Below are 12,585 nucleotides of genomic sequence, written 5' to 3' on the forward strand. Positions count from 1 at the left end.
TTTCAGGATTGTGCCATAATCTGAGTCAGGGCAGTGGAGACTGGATCTTAGGAGGCAGACCCAAAGCAGCAGGCAGTTGGGAGCTACTATATTTGTGACCTGATGGTGGCCCACGAGAAGGGGAGCAAGAGGAGGCAGGGATTTGTGTCTGTTTTGCATCCTGCTGAGTCCTGGGTTTTGACAGTGCCTGGCACACAAGAACAGCTGATAGATATTAGCTAGGTGACCCAAGGCTTGGGAGCATGTGGGTGCTGAGAGCTGGTGTGACCTGGGGCGTGTGTGGATGGTGGAGCTGGCAGATGGATGTAGGGTGGGGAGAAGACGAATCGAGGGTGACCCTTAGGTTTTTGGTGCGAGCAGCTGAGTGGTGGATGATGCCAGTTACTTAGATGGGGAAAGTCAAAGAGGAGGGGGTGGAGGAGGGGCATCTTTCTCTGAGCTACCATTGGCTTGAGGTGCTATTAGACATCCTGTGAGCTGAGCCACCAACCAAGGACTTAGTTCTAGAAGTTAGAGCCCAGGAAACCTCAGGGGTAAGGGTATATGTCTGGGAGTCATCAGCATGCGTTGGCACTTGAAGCTGGGAGATGAGTGGGGTAAGGTCACCGCAGTGGGGAGTGCAGATGGAGGGGAAAGGGGGCCCAGGGTAGACGTTGAGAGGTGGGGTAGAGGAGAAGGAGCTGGAACGGTGTGCTGAGGATGGCGCCAATGGTGGCGCCACTCAGACCACTTGGCCCAACACAAACGCCAGGGTGAGGATGGGAAAGTCACAGAGAACTGAGGAGTGAGAAATAGTGCAAGAGCCTCCTCCACAAAAATGTCATTACAATGTCAGTACCTGTGTCTGAAAGAAGGAACTTCCGCAGCACAAAGGCTCGAGGAAGATTTGTAACCCTAAGTTAGATTTTCTAGAACCAGACAGAAACTTTTCCAGAGAAAGAGAATAAAGAATTAAGTCTCCAGAGTCTGGAAATACTTGATAACCCATGAAGTGGAGAAATGAGGAGAATTATAAGGAGAATTTTAAAATAAAATGTCAAAGTGTGGGAGAGGTTATTATATCAATTAAGTGAGAGCAAGGTAAGGATTTTGATAAAGAAACCAACCAACCAAAACAAAAATACCATCATTATAACTGCTTCATTGGAGGCCATAAAATGAACCCATAGTTTTCCAATCAAACTTGAAAATCAAATCACAAAACAGAGCAGAGTGTCAGGGAAGTATATATAAAAAACATGAGAGGACTAAATAAGCATATGCCAAGGATGTGTGATTAAAAATCGCTAGTCTTTGGAAAGAGGGCATAGAGATTCAACTTATAGCTGGTAGGGTGGGCTCTCCAAGAAGCAAGGAAAAAATGATGTGTAATTGATGACTAAATATATAAAAGAAAAAAATGTTTCCAGATTTATAAAGGAGCTAAATCCAGGTATTGAGAAGCCTCATAAAGATCCAATTACAGAACTACCAAATAGCAGCACCAAAACCTCTTCTTATAATCTTCTAAACCACAAGGGACGATGAGTTCGGAAAGTAAATAATTAGGAACAGAACCATTAGTTTTACAAATTACAATACTTAATATTATTCATAGTCCTTGATGATATAATAAAAATTCTGAAGCAATATCTCCAAGGAGAAGACTACTGACTTCTCCTTGGGATTAACTCAACCTAGATATCATTCAAGAGCCAAAGGAGTCTTTGCAGATTTAAAAAATTGGTGAAAATGTACTAATCACAAGGCTTCACTTCAAAAAGTTTCCCAGAATTTTTTTCCAGAAATTTTAGAGTGCTGGTAATCCTAAAAATAAGAACCCAGCAGCCTACTGAGCAGCTGGATATGAATACACCCAAAGCAAAAGTGTTCATTCTGTGTTCCCAGAACACAGTATGATGAAAATAGAAATAAATAACAAACTAGCCACAACTACCCAACCATCTGGCCTTTCTTGATCATCTCCAATCACAGCTGAATTAAAGAAGACACTTGACACAATGATAGCCTATGTGGGGTAGGTTTGGAAACCCGGGGTAATCAAGCCTCTGTATATCAGAACTCTAGATGATGCAGCCAAAGCACTACTTGGAGGAAAAGCCATAGCTTTAAATGCTCTGTTATGGAAAGGGGGGTGTAGAACAATAAGTCAAGCATACAAACTTAATCCAGGCTCTCAGTCTCCTGAAGGCATCATGGGTCATACCCTGATTGCCTTGATATGTCCATGGTCACGCAAAGTACTGGAAACAGTAATGTATTCAATATTCATGAAGAAAGATTGAATGTGTGCCAACTACGAGCCACGCACTGTTCCAGGGGCTAGAGATACAGCAGTGAACAAAACAGAGTCTTTAAGAAAGCTCTGTTAAGCGAATGAACAATAACAACAACTGGAAAGGAAAAGAGCAGGGGGAAAATAGTTAAAAACAGAAATAAATTAAGAAAAAGTCAATTAAGGAAATTTTAAAAATTAGAAATGTAGGAGATTTAATAATTTGCATTAAAGATTTCCAAATCAATAAAGAGTACAGTGTAAGGGCTTCCTTGGTGGCGCAGTGGTTGAGAGTCTGCCTGCCGATGCAGGGGACGTGGGTTCGTGCCCCGGTCCGGGAAGATCCCATATGCCACAGAGCGGCTAGGCCCGTGAGCCATGGCCGCTGAGCCTGCACATCCGGAGCCTGTGCTCCGCAACGGGAGAGGCCACAACAGTGAGAGGCCCGTGTACCGCAAAAAAAAAAAAAAAAGGAATAGAAGGATCCCTCCTTAATAATGCAATATGTGTCAATGTAAAACCAATTACACTTAACAGGGAAACATTAAAACCATTCCATTAAACATTTTAATAAAAGAGGAAGAGATGCCCATCATCACCTGATTATTTAATACTGTATGAGAAATTTTTGCTAAAGCAAAAAGAAAAAGAAGCAAAAAATCAGAGAAGAAAAAATTAAGAAAACAACAAAGTATCAGAATGTTCCTTCTGAGTCTGGAGTTCCCGGTTTTTTGCGATACGCGGGCCTCTCACCGTTGTGGCCTCTCCCGTTGCGGAGCACAGGCTCCGGACGCGCAGGCTCAGCGGCCATGGCTCACAGGCCCAGCCGCTCCGCGGCATGTGGGATCCTCCCAGACCGGGGCACGAACCCGTGTCCCCTGCATCGGCAGGCGGACTCTCAACCACTGCGCCACCAGGGAAGCCCATTGAGAGTCCACCTGCCGATGCAGGGGACACGGGTTCGTGCCCCAGTCCGGGAAGATCCCACATGCCGCGGAGCGGCTAGGCCCGTGAGCCATGGCCGCTGAGCCTGTGCGTCCGGAGGAGATACCGGATGTGCTAGCTGGAAACTGAATGGGAATCTTGGGGAAATTAACCATCTCTCTGAGGCCAAGGTGGGAGGAGCCTCTCCTTCTGGGAGGGCTCCCTCAGGGGGCCTAGGCCCCTTCTGGGCTGTCTCTGGGGTCTGACCTGCCTGAGGACTACAGCCCTCCCTGTCTTTGCTCCCCACCTTCCCTTGAGCTGGTGACCTGAAGCTGAGACCAGCTTCCCAGGGACCCTGCTGATGATAACTTCCCTGGACAAATCGTTTCTGTATGATAAGACCAGTTCTTAAGTTTTCCAACTCAAGTCCCTATGTGTCTTTGGTCATTCTGACCCTAACCAACACCTCCAGACAAGTCTGAGAGCCAGATTTCTCAAAAATTTACCAAGGTTAGAAATACAGAGAATAACAGCATTATTCTTAGAAAATCCTAAAGATTCAGTTTGTGTATATGTACTTGTGTTTTTAAAATAACAGTTTTAAAAAGGAGGACAGGGCCTCCCTGGTGGCGCAGTGGTTGAGAGTCCGCCTGCCGATGCAGGGGATACGGGTTCGTGCCCCGGTCTGGGAGGATCCCATATGCCGCGGAGCGGCTGGGCCCGTGAGCCATGGCCGCTGGGCCTGCGCGTCCGGAGCCTGTGCTCCGCAACGGGAGAGGCCACAGCAGTGAGAGGCCCGCATACCGCAAAAAGAAAAAAAAAAAAAAAAAAAAAAAGGAGGACAATGAGGGAGATCTATTTGATGTTAAAGTGTGTTCTGAATTAGTGCTTTCGAATTTCTTTTTTTTTTTTTTTGGCCTAGAATTCTTTTATGAAATGACAGTTTAGACAGAATACCACTATGTTAACAGAGTAGCTCTGTCGGAGGTGGGATAGGAACTGAGAACCCTGTCTGCCTGGCACTTCCCTCCCCCTCCCCAGGCCAGTTACCTCCCTCCACCCCATCCTTGGCCCCCAGAGGCATCCCAAGGATGGCCAATCAAAGCCAGTAGGCTACAACACCATCCTTGCAATGGTCAGATGTGTCAATCTATGAACATGACATTGCCTAGTACATATGAGGCACTCCAGAGTTTTCGTTGAATGAATGATATGAATTCTGAAAATAAATCCTATCATATTTAAGATGAGCTTGTGCAATGATCTAGCCCAAAAGAACTGTGGAAAAAAGAGTAAGCGCAGTTGAGTGAAAATGAATAGCAACATGGAAAAAGGTGAACTTATTTCCACCACATATTTTTTTTTTAATTCCAGATGAAGGAACTAAAAAGATATAACAACAACCCCCCAAAACCCTTTTTCTAACATAACTTTTAAAAGAGTGAGAAACCAATTTAATGTGAGCTACTAATTGCTCACGAGTAAATACTGATAAATTTTTAACTAAGGTAAGCAAAAAAATTTCCAAGGAAAAGGTGAAAAATAGAGCAATAAAAAACTATAAAGCACTTTATAATGAAATCCAGCCTACCTAGGGTGAAAACAACAGAATGGGGAAAAAAAAACAACTTACAACACCTAGATTAAATAAAAAGCAAAGCAATAAGTAAAGAGTTTATACCAATGTATAAAAATACCAGCAAAATTCCCAACAGAAGACCAACAATGGGCATGAACAGTTTATAGGAAGAGAAATACAATAGAAACCAACCAGATAGAAAAATACGTAGACATTAGAAATTAAAGATATGCAAATCAATTCATCAGTATTAAAATGCACTGTTATGCCCACTAAAAGAGAGAGAGAAGAGAATAACAGAATTCAGATAGCACAAAGGATGAGCAGGCTGGAACAGTGCCCAAGGCCACCGTCACTCAAAGGCTTAACGATATTGATCAAGAGCCATAATCTCTGGTTATCTGAAAACTGTAACTGAAAATAAGTAAAGAAGAGCTATATGAACAAAGCTGTTCACAGCAGCCTTTATTTATAATCACTAAGATCTCAAAATAACCCAAATACCTAGCAATTGATTTTGGTACATTTAATTGATAGAATATTTTGAAACCACTAGGAATGTTGAATGTGTAAAAACATGAAGTTTTTGATGAAATAATAGATGAAAAATAGAACTCAAAATTGTCTGCCCACCATGCCCCAAACAATGGGAAAATAGAAAAAGGTGAGAAGGGAAAAAAGGATCAATAAAGCCCTGGTATTGGAATTGTCAGCGTCCTAGACAATGACAGATCTCTCTGGGCATCCACCTTAGCTGCTCGGAGGAGATGTGAACCAGAAAACACAGACTGCTCCTACGCAAAGCCCCTGGGGCACCAAAATAAAGTGGAGATTCCAGACCAAATCAGGTTGGGGCCCAGACATTTGCGTTTTTAACACTGGGTGAGGGTGTGATTCTTATAAACACTAAAGTTTGGGAACCATGGATTACTAAATTATTTCTAAGTAGTTTTGTGATTCTAGATTCAAATTTTCTACAGGCTATGTAGTTGAGTGTGGCTAAACAAAGGTGAATCAGGTTTACGCATCACGGCTCCAGTTTGGTCCTGGTCAGGACAGAAGGGGTGAGGGGTTCTCAGGAGATGGACCAGTACCGGCAGGCGTGGACCTTTGCCCGGGCTTGTCCTTCTGGGGAGGATCCCTGCCTTTGCCAGAGTGGGTGTGACCACGCCTCGTGTCCAGCTGGAGCCTGTGTGCGTGATGCCTCACTAGGTCCTCACTAATCCTTGACCTTCACCCTGTCCCCTGCCCCCAGGGAAGTCACCCGGACCCTCCCTACCCTGGAATCTCTGCAGAGGCTGTTTGACCAGCAGCTCTCCCCTAACCTGCGTCCGCGGCCTCAGGTAAAGACTTTGGGACAGATGAGACTGATGAAACCGGTGGAGGAGGGGTGGGGGCATCGGACGGGGCATGGGGAAAAGAGGTAACCAATGTCCCGAGGGCTCAGAAGGAAGCACCGCCTTTGTTGGACCCCCAGAGTATGAGGGGGCCAGGGAGCCTCAGCATCCTGACCCCCAGTGAGGTTTATCCCCCAGCCCCCACTGGATTTTGATTTGAGGAATAAAGATTTCAAATTATGCAACCGCCAGCAAAACTCCTTCTTAGTGCTGAATAAGGAGGCAAGGCAGGACCTTTTCCCACCATTTCTCATCAGAAACTGAAAAAAACACGAGGTGCCTAAATGCTTGATCCTGCCTCATGGCCCAGGAAGAGCAGGTGAAGGCAGGCCCCCGCCAGACACACACACACACACACACACACACACACACACACGCGCGCCCACAGCCTGGCAGGATGCCAAGGCCAAGTTGTCTGTGTCACAGAAGGTGTCCTCGGCAAAGCTAAAAACAAGCACAGATAGGACTTCCAGAGAAAGCACTTGCAAGGGACAAGGGTTTAAAAGTGTTTAAAAAGCAAACCCTTCCACGCACGATTAAGTAAAAGCAACCAAAGTTTTTAAGTGAGAAGAGGATTTTAAAAGCCTGTTTTACAGAAGAGGGACTGGGCATAGCTGGGATACCCTGGAAAAGATGTTAGTAACACCTCATTAGTAACTGGAAAATGACCTGCAAAGCAGGAAGACCTCTTCTTGCCTCTCAGACAAGAAAATTTGATTGGTGAAGCCAGGACTTGGTTCTAACAGGAGGGTCAGGGACTCACAGTTGAGAGTGGAAATGGGTTTCCTGAAAGGCAATTTAGCTGTCTGCATGAAAATGTTTAATGCCCGGAGTCCTTCAAGCAAGCCATTCTACCTGCAGGCAGCTGCCTTAGGGTCTACATGTTTGCATAGAGATGTTGACAGAAATGTTTATCACAGCTTTGTCTCTAAAAACAGAAACGCTGGAAACACAAACAGAGAGAGAAAGGGTTAAAGTATGATGCAGAATTCTGTTCTAAGGTGAATGCACTAACTCCAAGGCATACTGTTGGGTGAAAAAAGCAAACGGCAGAACAATATAAAAACTAGGATGTAAGTCTACACGTGGAAATCGTACCAGAAGGGTTTATACCCAAAGGGCTACTCTGTTCATGAGGAGGGGATGGAATTGGGCCAGAGGGGCCTGGGTCAGGGGAGACTTCAGGTTTGCCCAAATGGTTTTTTGGAGTTTTTTTTTTTTTTTTTTACTGAGAAAATTTGTGTTCTATTTGTACAACTTAAAATTCATCAGGATAAAAAACAAACAAACCAAAAAAAACACGTAATTTTGCTTTCCTTGAAGTGAATGGTGGGTTAATTTCCGGGAAAGTAAAAGCAAATCTAGACAAAACAGAGACCCTACCAGACACTAAAATTTAAATCTTTTGAATACAAGACCACACACCCAAATCTTTGAAGTAGGACTAGAAGAGAGAGAAGGTTCCAGAGAGAGAAGCTGATAACAGCCACGCCCCAGCATGGTGCCCTGCGTGCAGAGGCCAAAGGGTTTGCATTCGGTGGCAGGAGGATGGGAGGTGGCATCAGGATTTAGAGAAAGGGTTCTGGCTGCCACCCTCCTGGCTGAGACCCTGACTTGTCAAGAAAAGCAGACAATGTCTTGATGCCTCCAGAAATTCACAAATGAAAGAGGGAGTTCCGAGGCTGCCTGAGGTAGAGGAAAGAACACTGGCCTCTGGATCAAAAACATCCAAGTTCAATATCTGACTCACCTCCCTCCTGCCTGCCCCGTCCTTAGTTGCCTTATCTGAGAAATGGGCATAGTCATATCTGCCACTGCAGGGGTATATGTGGGAGTAAATGAAATTGCTTGGATGAGACATCTGGCCATGGTAGCCTCTTACCAGCACTAGGCCCTTTCTGTTAGGTAGGCAAGATAAGATGGGGACCCCTGCGTGACATTTATTTGAGAACTGCTGGGAAGTGCAAAATGCAACATTATCAAAATGACTGCTGGTCCGAAGTTTGGGGAGAGCCCTGGGTCTGCCCTATGTAAGAACAGAGAGTCATTAACCTTGGAGCCCACATCCTCCGAAGTTCAACTGAAAAGCTATGTGCAATAACCAGGTCAGCTTCTACAAACCCACAGGTGACACTCAGACCAATTCGCCCACATTGAGGCTGAGTTGTGAATTTTGCCCTCAACCTCAACGCTAGTGACGTTTGAGGCCGGGTCATGTTTTGCTGTGGGGGACTGTTCTGTGCATTGTAGGATGTTAACACATCCTGGCCTCTACCCACTAGATGCCATTAGAATCCCCCAATTTTCACAACCCAAAATGTTCCAGACATTGTCAAATGACCCCAGAGGGCAAAATCTGTACCAGCTGAGACCCACTGGGCGAGATCTACATTCAAATCTCAGGTCAACACCAGCTTTGTGACCTTGAACAAGTGACTCACCTCTCTAACTCAGTTTCCCCATCTGCAAACCAAGGACTAGAAGAGTCAATACATCTTAAACACTCTGGGCATAGCATACAAACCCATCACATGGTCATATGTATTCTGCCTAACAAGGCAGTAGAGGCTAAGCTCCAGCGTTCTTCTAATACCTTTTGTTCCAAGAACTAACTCCCACTTGGTTGGTAGCTTCATTTATACTTTGTACGTCTTTGCCAAACCTGCCCCAAAAGACATAGGTTCGAAGAGAGAGTGGGGAAGACACCATCCTACCACCAGGTGATGGCCTGGGTAGCAAGCAGGCGATCTCCAGTGTCTGAAGGAGGATGAGGGGGTTTGAATCTGCCATCTTTTCGACTCTTTATGAGAAAAACACCCCTAAAACAAGGGATCCTGTACTCTCCCACCTGCTGTCCTGCTCCATTCTTACCTGCATCTCAGCTCCACTCTTTTGAGCCCTCCTGCTGACCAATAATAACTGAAGACTGATTGAGAGCTTTATCAAGGAGCAAAGGCCAAACCAAAAAGAATTAGAGAAAGTTGTGACAGAGTAACTGCCACGATGATGGCGGTGATGGCTGTGCTGGAGGTGGCCGTAGCGGCGGTACTGCTGATGGTCAGAAGTGATGGTGGTTGGTGACAGCAGGAGGAGAGAGCTAAAGTGGCTGCTGGGAAACTGAGGTCAAAATCCTCTGTAGGGACGTCACTGGGGGTCCAGTGGGTAAGACTCCACGCTCCCAATGCAGGGGGCCTGAGTTCCATCCCTGGTCAGGGAACTAGACGCCGCGTGCCGCAACTAAGAGTGCACAGGCGGCAACGAAGATCCTGCGTGTGGCAACTAAGACCCCGGTGCAGCCTAAATAAATAAATAAAAATCTTTAAATAATAATAATAAAACTTATTAAAAAAAAAAAAAGCCTGTGTAACCTGGCTGACTTATTCAGGAAGGGGTGGGGTAAAGGGACGTCTCCTCGGTGATAACCCTCACTCCACTCTGCTTAGTGTTCAAGATCATCAAGTCTGGTGTTCTTGTCCTAGTGGAGGGCGGGGATGGTGCCCTTTTAACTCTACATCTCCAGCACCTTGGGAACGTGTCTGGCACAGAATAAGGGCTTTGTAAGTATTTGTTCTGTGAATAAATGCTTGAGACCGTGGACTTGGTGCCAAGCAGACATGGTTTCCTGGCCTGCTGTGCCGTTACTAGCTGTGTGACTTCTGACAGGTAACTTCAGCTCTCTGGGCCTCAGGCATACATTGAACAACTTTACCGAGCATCTTCACTGGCCATGCACCAATGTCAAGCACCGGACACATTTCTCACGGTCCCAATTCTCACAGTGTTTACATTCTAGCAGGGGAAATACGCAAAGAGCAAATAAACAATCATGGTGATTGGTATGAAACAAAGCAGGGTGATCTAGTAGACATGATTTTAGCTCGTGTGGTCAGGGAAGACCTCTCTGTGGCTCTGAGACCTGAATGACAAGGAAGTGGCCTTCTCAGGTGACATCCATGTTTCTAGGGATTCCTCAGAAAGTGTAGCTCAAGGCCAAGAGCAGATCAGAAGTGAGGATGAGCGTGGCTGGGGCTGAGGGGTGGATCATACAGAGTCTTTAAGAGTTTGGATCATTTCCTCTCGGTGGTGGAAAACAGCTGGACGAGGGGGTTTTCAGCAGGGGACGGCTGTGTTTCGGAAGTCCAGCCAGGAGCACCGATGTAGTACACGTAGGAGGGTGGAAAGGTTATAATCGAGGACAGGCCTCGGTTTTGTTTAAGCAACTCAGAAGCACCAGGGAAGAAGCAGATTTAGAGGGAAGAAGAAAGGAAGATGTTTTGGTCATCATAATTTTGAGATGGTTTACATATCCCTGATTTCCTTGTCTGCAAAGGGGGACAATAATCGTACTTGTGGGGTTGTTAGGGAGATGAACCAAGATGAAGTGTGGAAAGCGTTCAGCCTGACGCCTCTCAGCGGCTGGCACTCAGCATCCTGTCCTTATTTGCTCTTTTCCTCATGTCCCAGGTGCCTGGTGAGGCCAATCCGATCAACATGGTGGCCAAGCTCAGCCAACTGACAAGTCTCCTGTCTTCTATTGAAGATAAGGTATGTGGGGGACCCTGCAGCTTCCCTGCACTTCTCTCTGGCCCCCTCTTCGCTTGGAGAATGCCCAGGTATCCCTGTGACTCTGTCCCAACCTGTACTACCTTCCCTTCACCTCCCAGCCTGAAGGGCCCCGTGCATTTCTGCCCACAGGTCAAGGCCTTGCTGCATGAGGGTCCCGAGTCTTCCCACCGGCGTTCCCTCATCCCACCAGTCACCTTTGAGGTAAGTGGCTGTGGACCTGTGCTTCACAGGAGGGGGCTGACAGGCGTTCTGGTCCCTGTGGAAGGGGGGCTTTTGGCTCAGGAGGGAGCCCAGTGGCTGGGCTGAGATTGACGGTCAGTGGAACCAGCTCCCTGGGAAGATGATTAAACCTTAGAATGGGTGCCCAGATGAACCTGTGGAACCTTTGCCATGGGGAGGCTCCCAAGGAAGGAGCTTCTCATTGGCCCAAGATGCCAAAATTTCGTCCTTCTCCAAATGGGGGCAGTGAGTGTCATCAAACAGAGGGCCTCCCCGAACTGGCTGCAAAATAGTGTCTCAAGGAGGGATTAGGGGGAAAAAAAAAGTGATTCCTGTGACTTCCCTGAAAGTGACTGAGTTAGAATCTCCAGCCCAGAAATTTGTTTTTCTTTTCGTTTTTTTTTTTTTTTTTTTTTTTTTTGTCGCTCAAAGGGGTATCTCTATTTGAGGAAATCAGCGTGTGACACTTTGAGAGATGAAATGTTACAGCTTGTACACCAAGATCAAAAAATGAAATGAAATTTAAAAATGAAATGGTTACCAAGGTCAGGGGATCAAAGGTGAAGGGTCACACATTATTAAAAAGAAATCCCAAAGGACGGCTGCATCACGATCTCTCATTAGTGTTCCAACGGTGCCTCTCTTTGGGTAAACTTGAACATTTCGGCAGACATTCAAGCAGCTTTTTCGGTAAAAAGATTTTTACATGACTACTACTGCTGTTCCCGTGATCATCTTCTACAGGTGGCACGGTGTTGAGAACATAGTAGGTGCGAGTTCCGCGGAATCCACTTTGGGAAACGCTCTTCCGGCTTGTTTTCGGCAGCCATTTCCCCTCCGCGCGCCACATCCTCCTCCTCCTCGCGACCGGGACCCCGAGCGTGCTGTTTTTCTTTTCTTTTTGCCCAGCACTGGTTCCACCTTCAGAAACAGGACAGGATGCCCATCCCCAAATCCTTCCTAGCCCTGATGACAATTCGATGTTAAGATGTATTTCCATCTTCTGAACATGCCTAGGCAATTGTCTTTTACCTAATCATTATCAGTGAATGTTCACTTATTGGTTGTAACGAGGCCCAGGAGCGTAAATCTGTTACTTAAATCCTTTGTAGAAGTAGATGACACATCAGATTAGTGAGTGCTGTTACATTCAGCCATGAATAAACCATCTTCCAGTCGTTCATCCGTTCCCTTCACCAGACCTGTTGGCGGAATAGCTGATGTGCGCACGGTGGACAAGCTGGGCTCCTCCCACGTTTCAGCGACTCTCACGAGCTGCCCATGGAAACTCCCTCTGCGGCAGGGAGGCTCAGAGACAGAAGCCCAGGGGTCCCGCGCGGGAGGGACACCAGGGCTGGACACATGGCCAAGGGCTGCCCAGTCATATCGACAAGGGGTCACGGACTGGCACTGCGAAAGCACAGAGAAGGGATAACCAACATCTCCTCTGCCCCTCCCCTCCCCCCCACCTCCTTTTCACAGGTGAAGTCAGAATCTCTGGGGATTCCTCAGAAATTGCAGCTCAAAGTTGATGTTGAATCTGGGAAACTGATAATTAAGAAGTCCAAGGATGGTTCTGAGGACAAGTTCTACAGCCACAAGAAAAGTAAGGCCCCCTCATGTCT

The 12,585-nt window shown here is 46.4% G+C and overlaps 2 protein-coding genes across 2 annotated transcripts in view; one reads left to right on the forward strand and one right to left on the reverse strand.

The window, feature by feature from the left end:
- The window catches only part of INPP5D (inositol polyphosphate-5-phosphatase D), a 138,234-nt gene that overhangs the window by 74,997 nt on the left and 50,652 nt on the right, over positions 1-12,585 (forward strand). The window contains exons 6-9 of the mRNA XM_081242120.1: positions 6,034-6,121; positions 10,640-10,720; positions 10,871-10,942; positions 12,443-12,566. Of these exons, the coding sequence (XP_081098246.1) occupies positions 6,034-6,121; positions 10,640-10,720; positions 10,871-10,942; positions 12,443-12,566 (365 nt within the window). The remainder of the gene's footprint in view (positions 1-6,033; positions 6,122-10,639; positions 10,721-10,870; positions 10,943-12,442; positions 12,567-12,585) is intronic.
- LOC308621504 (calmodulin-binding transcription activator 1-like) lies at positions 11,512-11,839 on the reverse strand. The gene has a single exon (XM_081242121.1). It carries the CDS (start codon positions 11,808-11,810, stop codon positions 11,568-11,570), a length of 243 nt encoding a protein of 80 aa, XP_081098247.1. The 5' UTR covers positions 11,811-11,839; the 3' UTR covers positions 11,512-11,567.

This window comes from Mesoplodon bidens (genome assembly GCF_964165515.1).
Source record: "Mesoplodon bidens genome assembly, chromosome: 8".
In the NCBI taxonomy this organism is placed as follows: Eukaryota; Metazoa; Chordata; class Mammalia; order Artiodactyla; family Ziphiidae; genus Mesoplodon; species Mesoplodon bidens.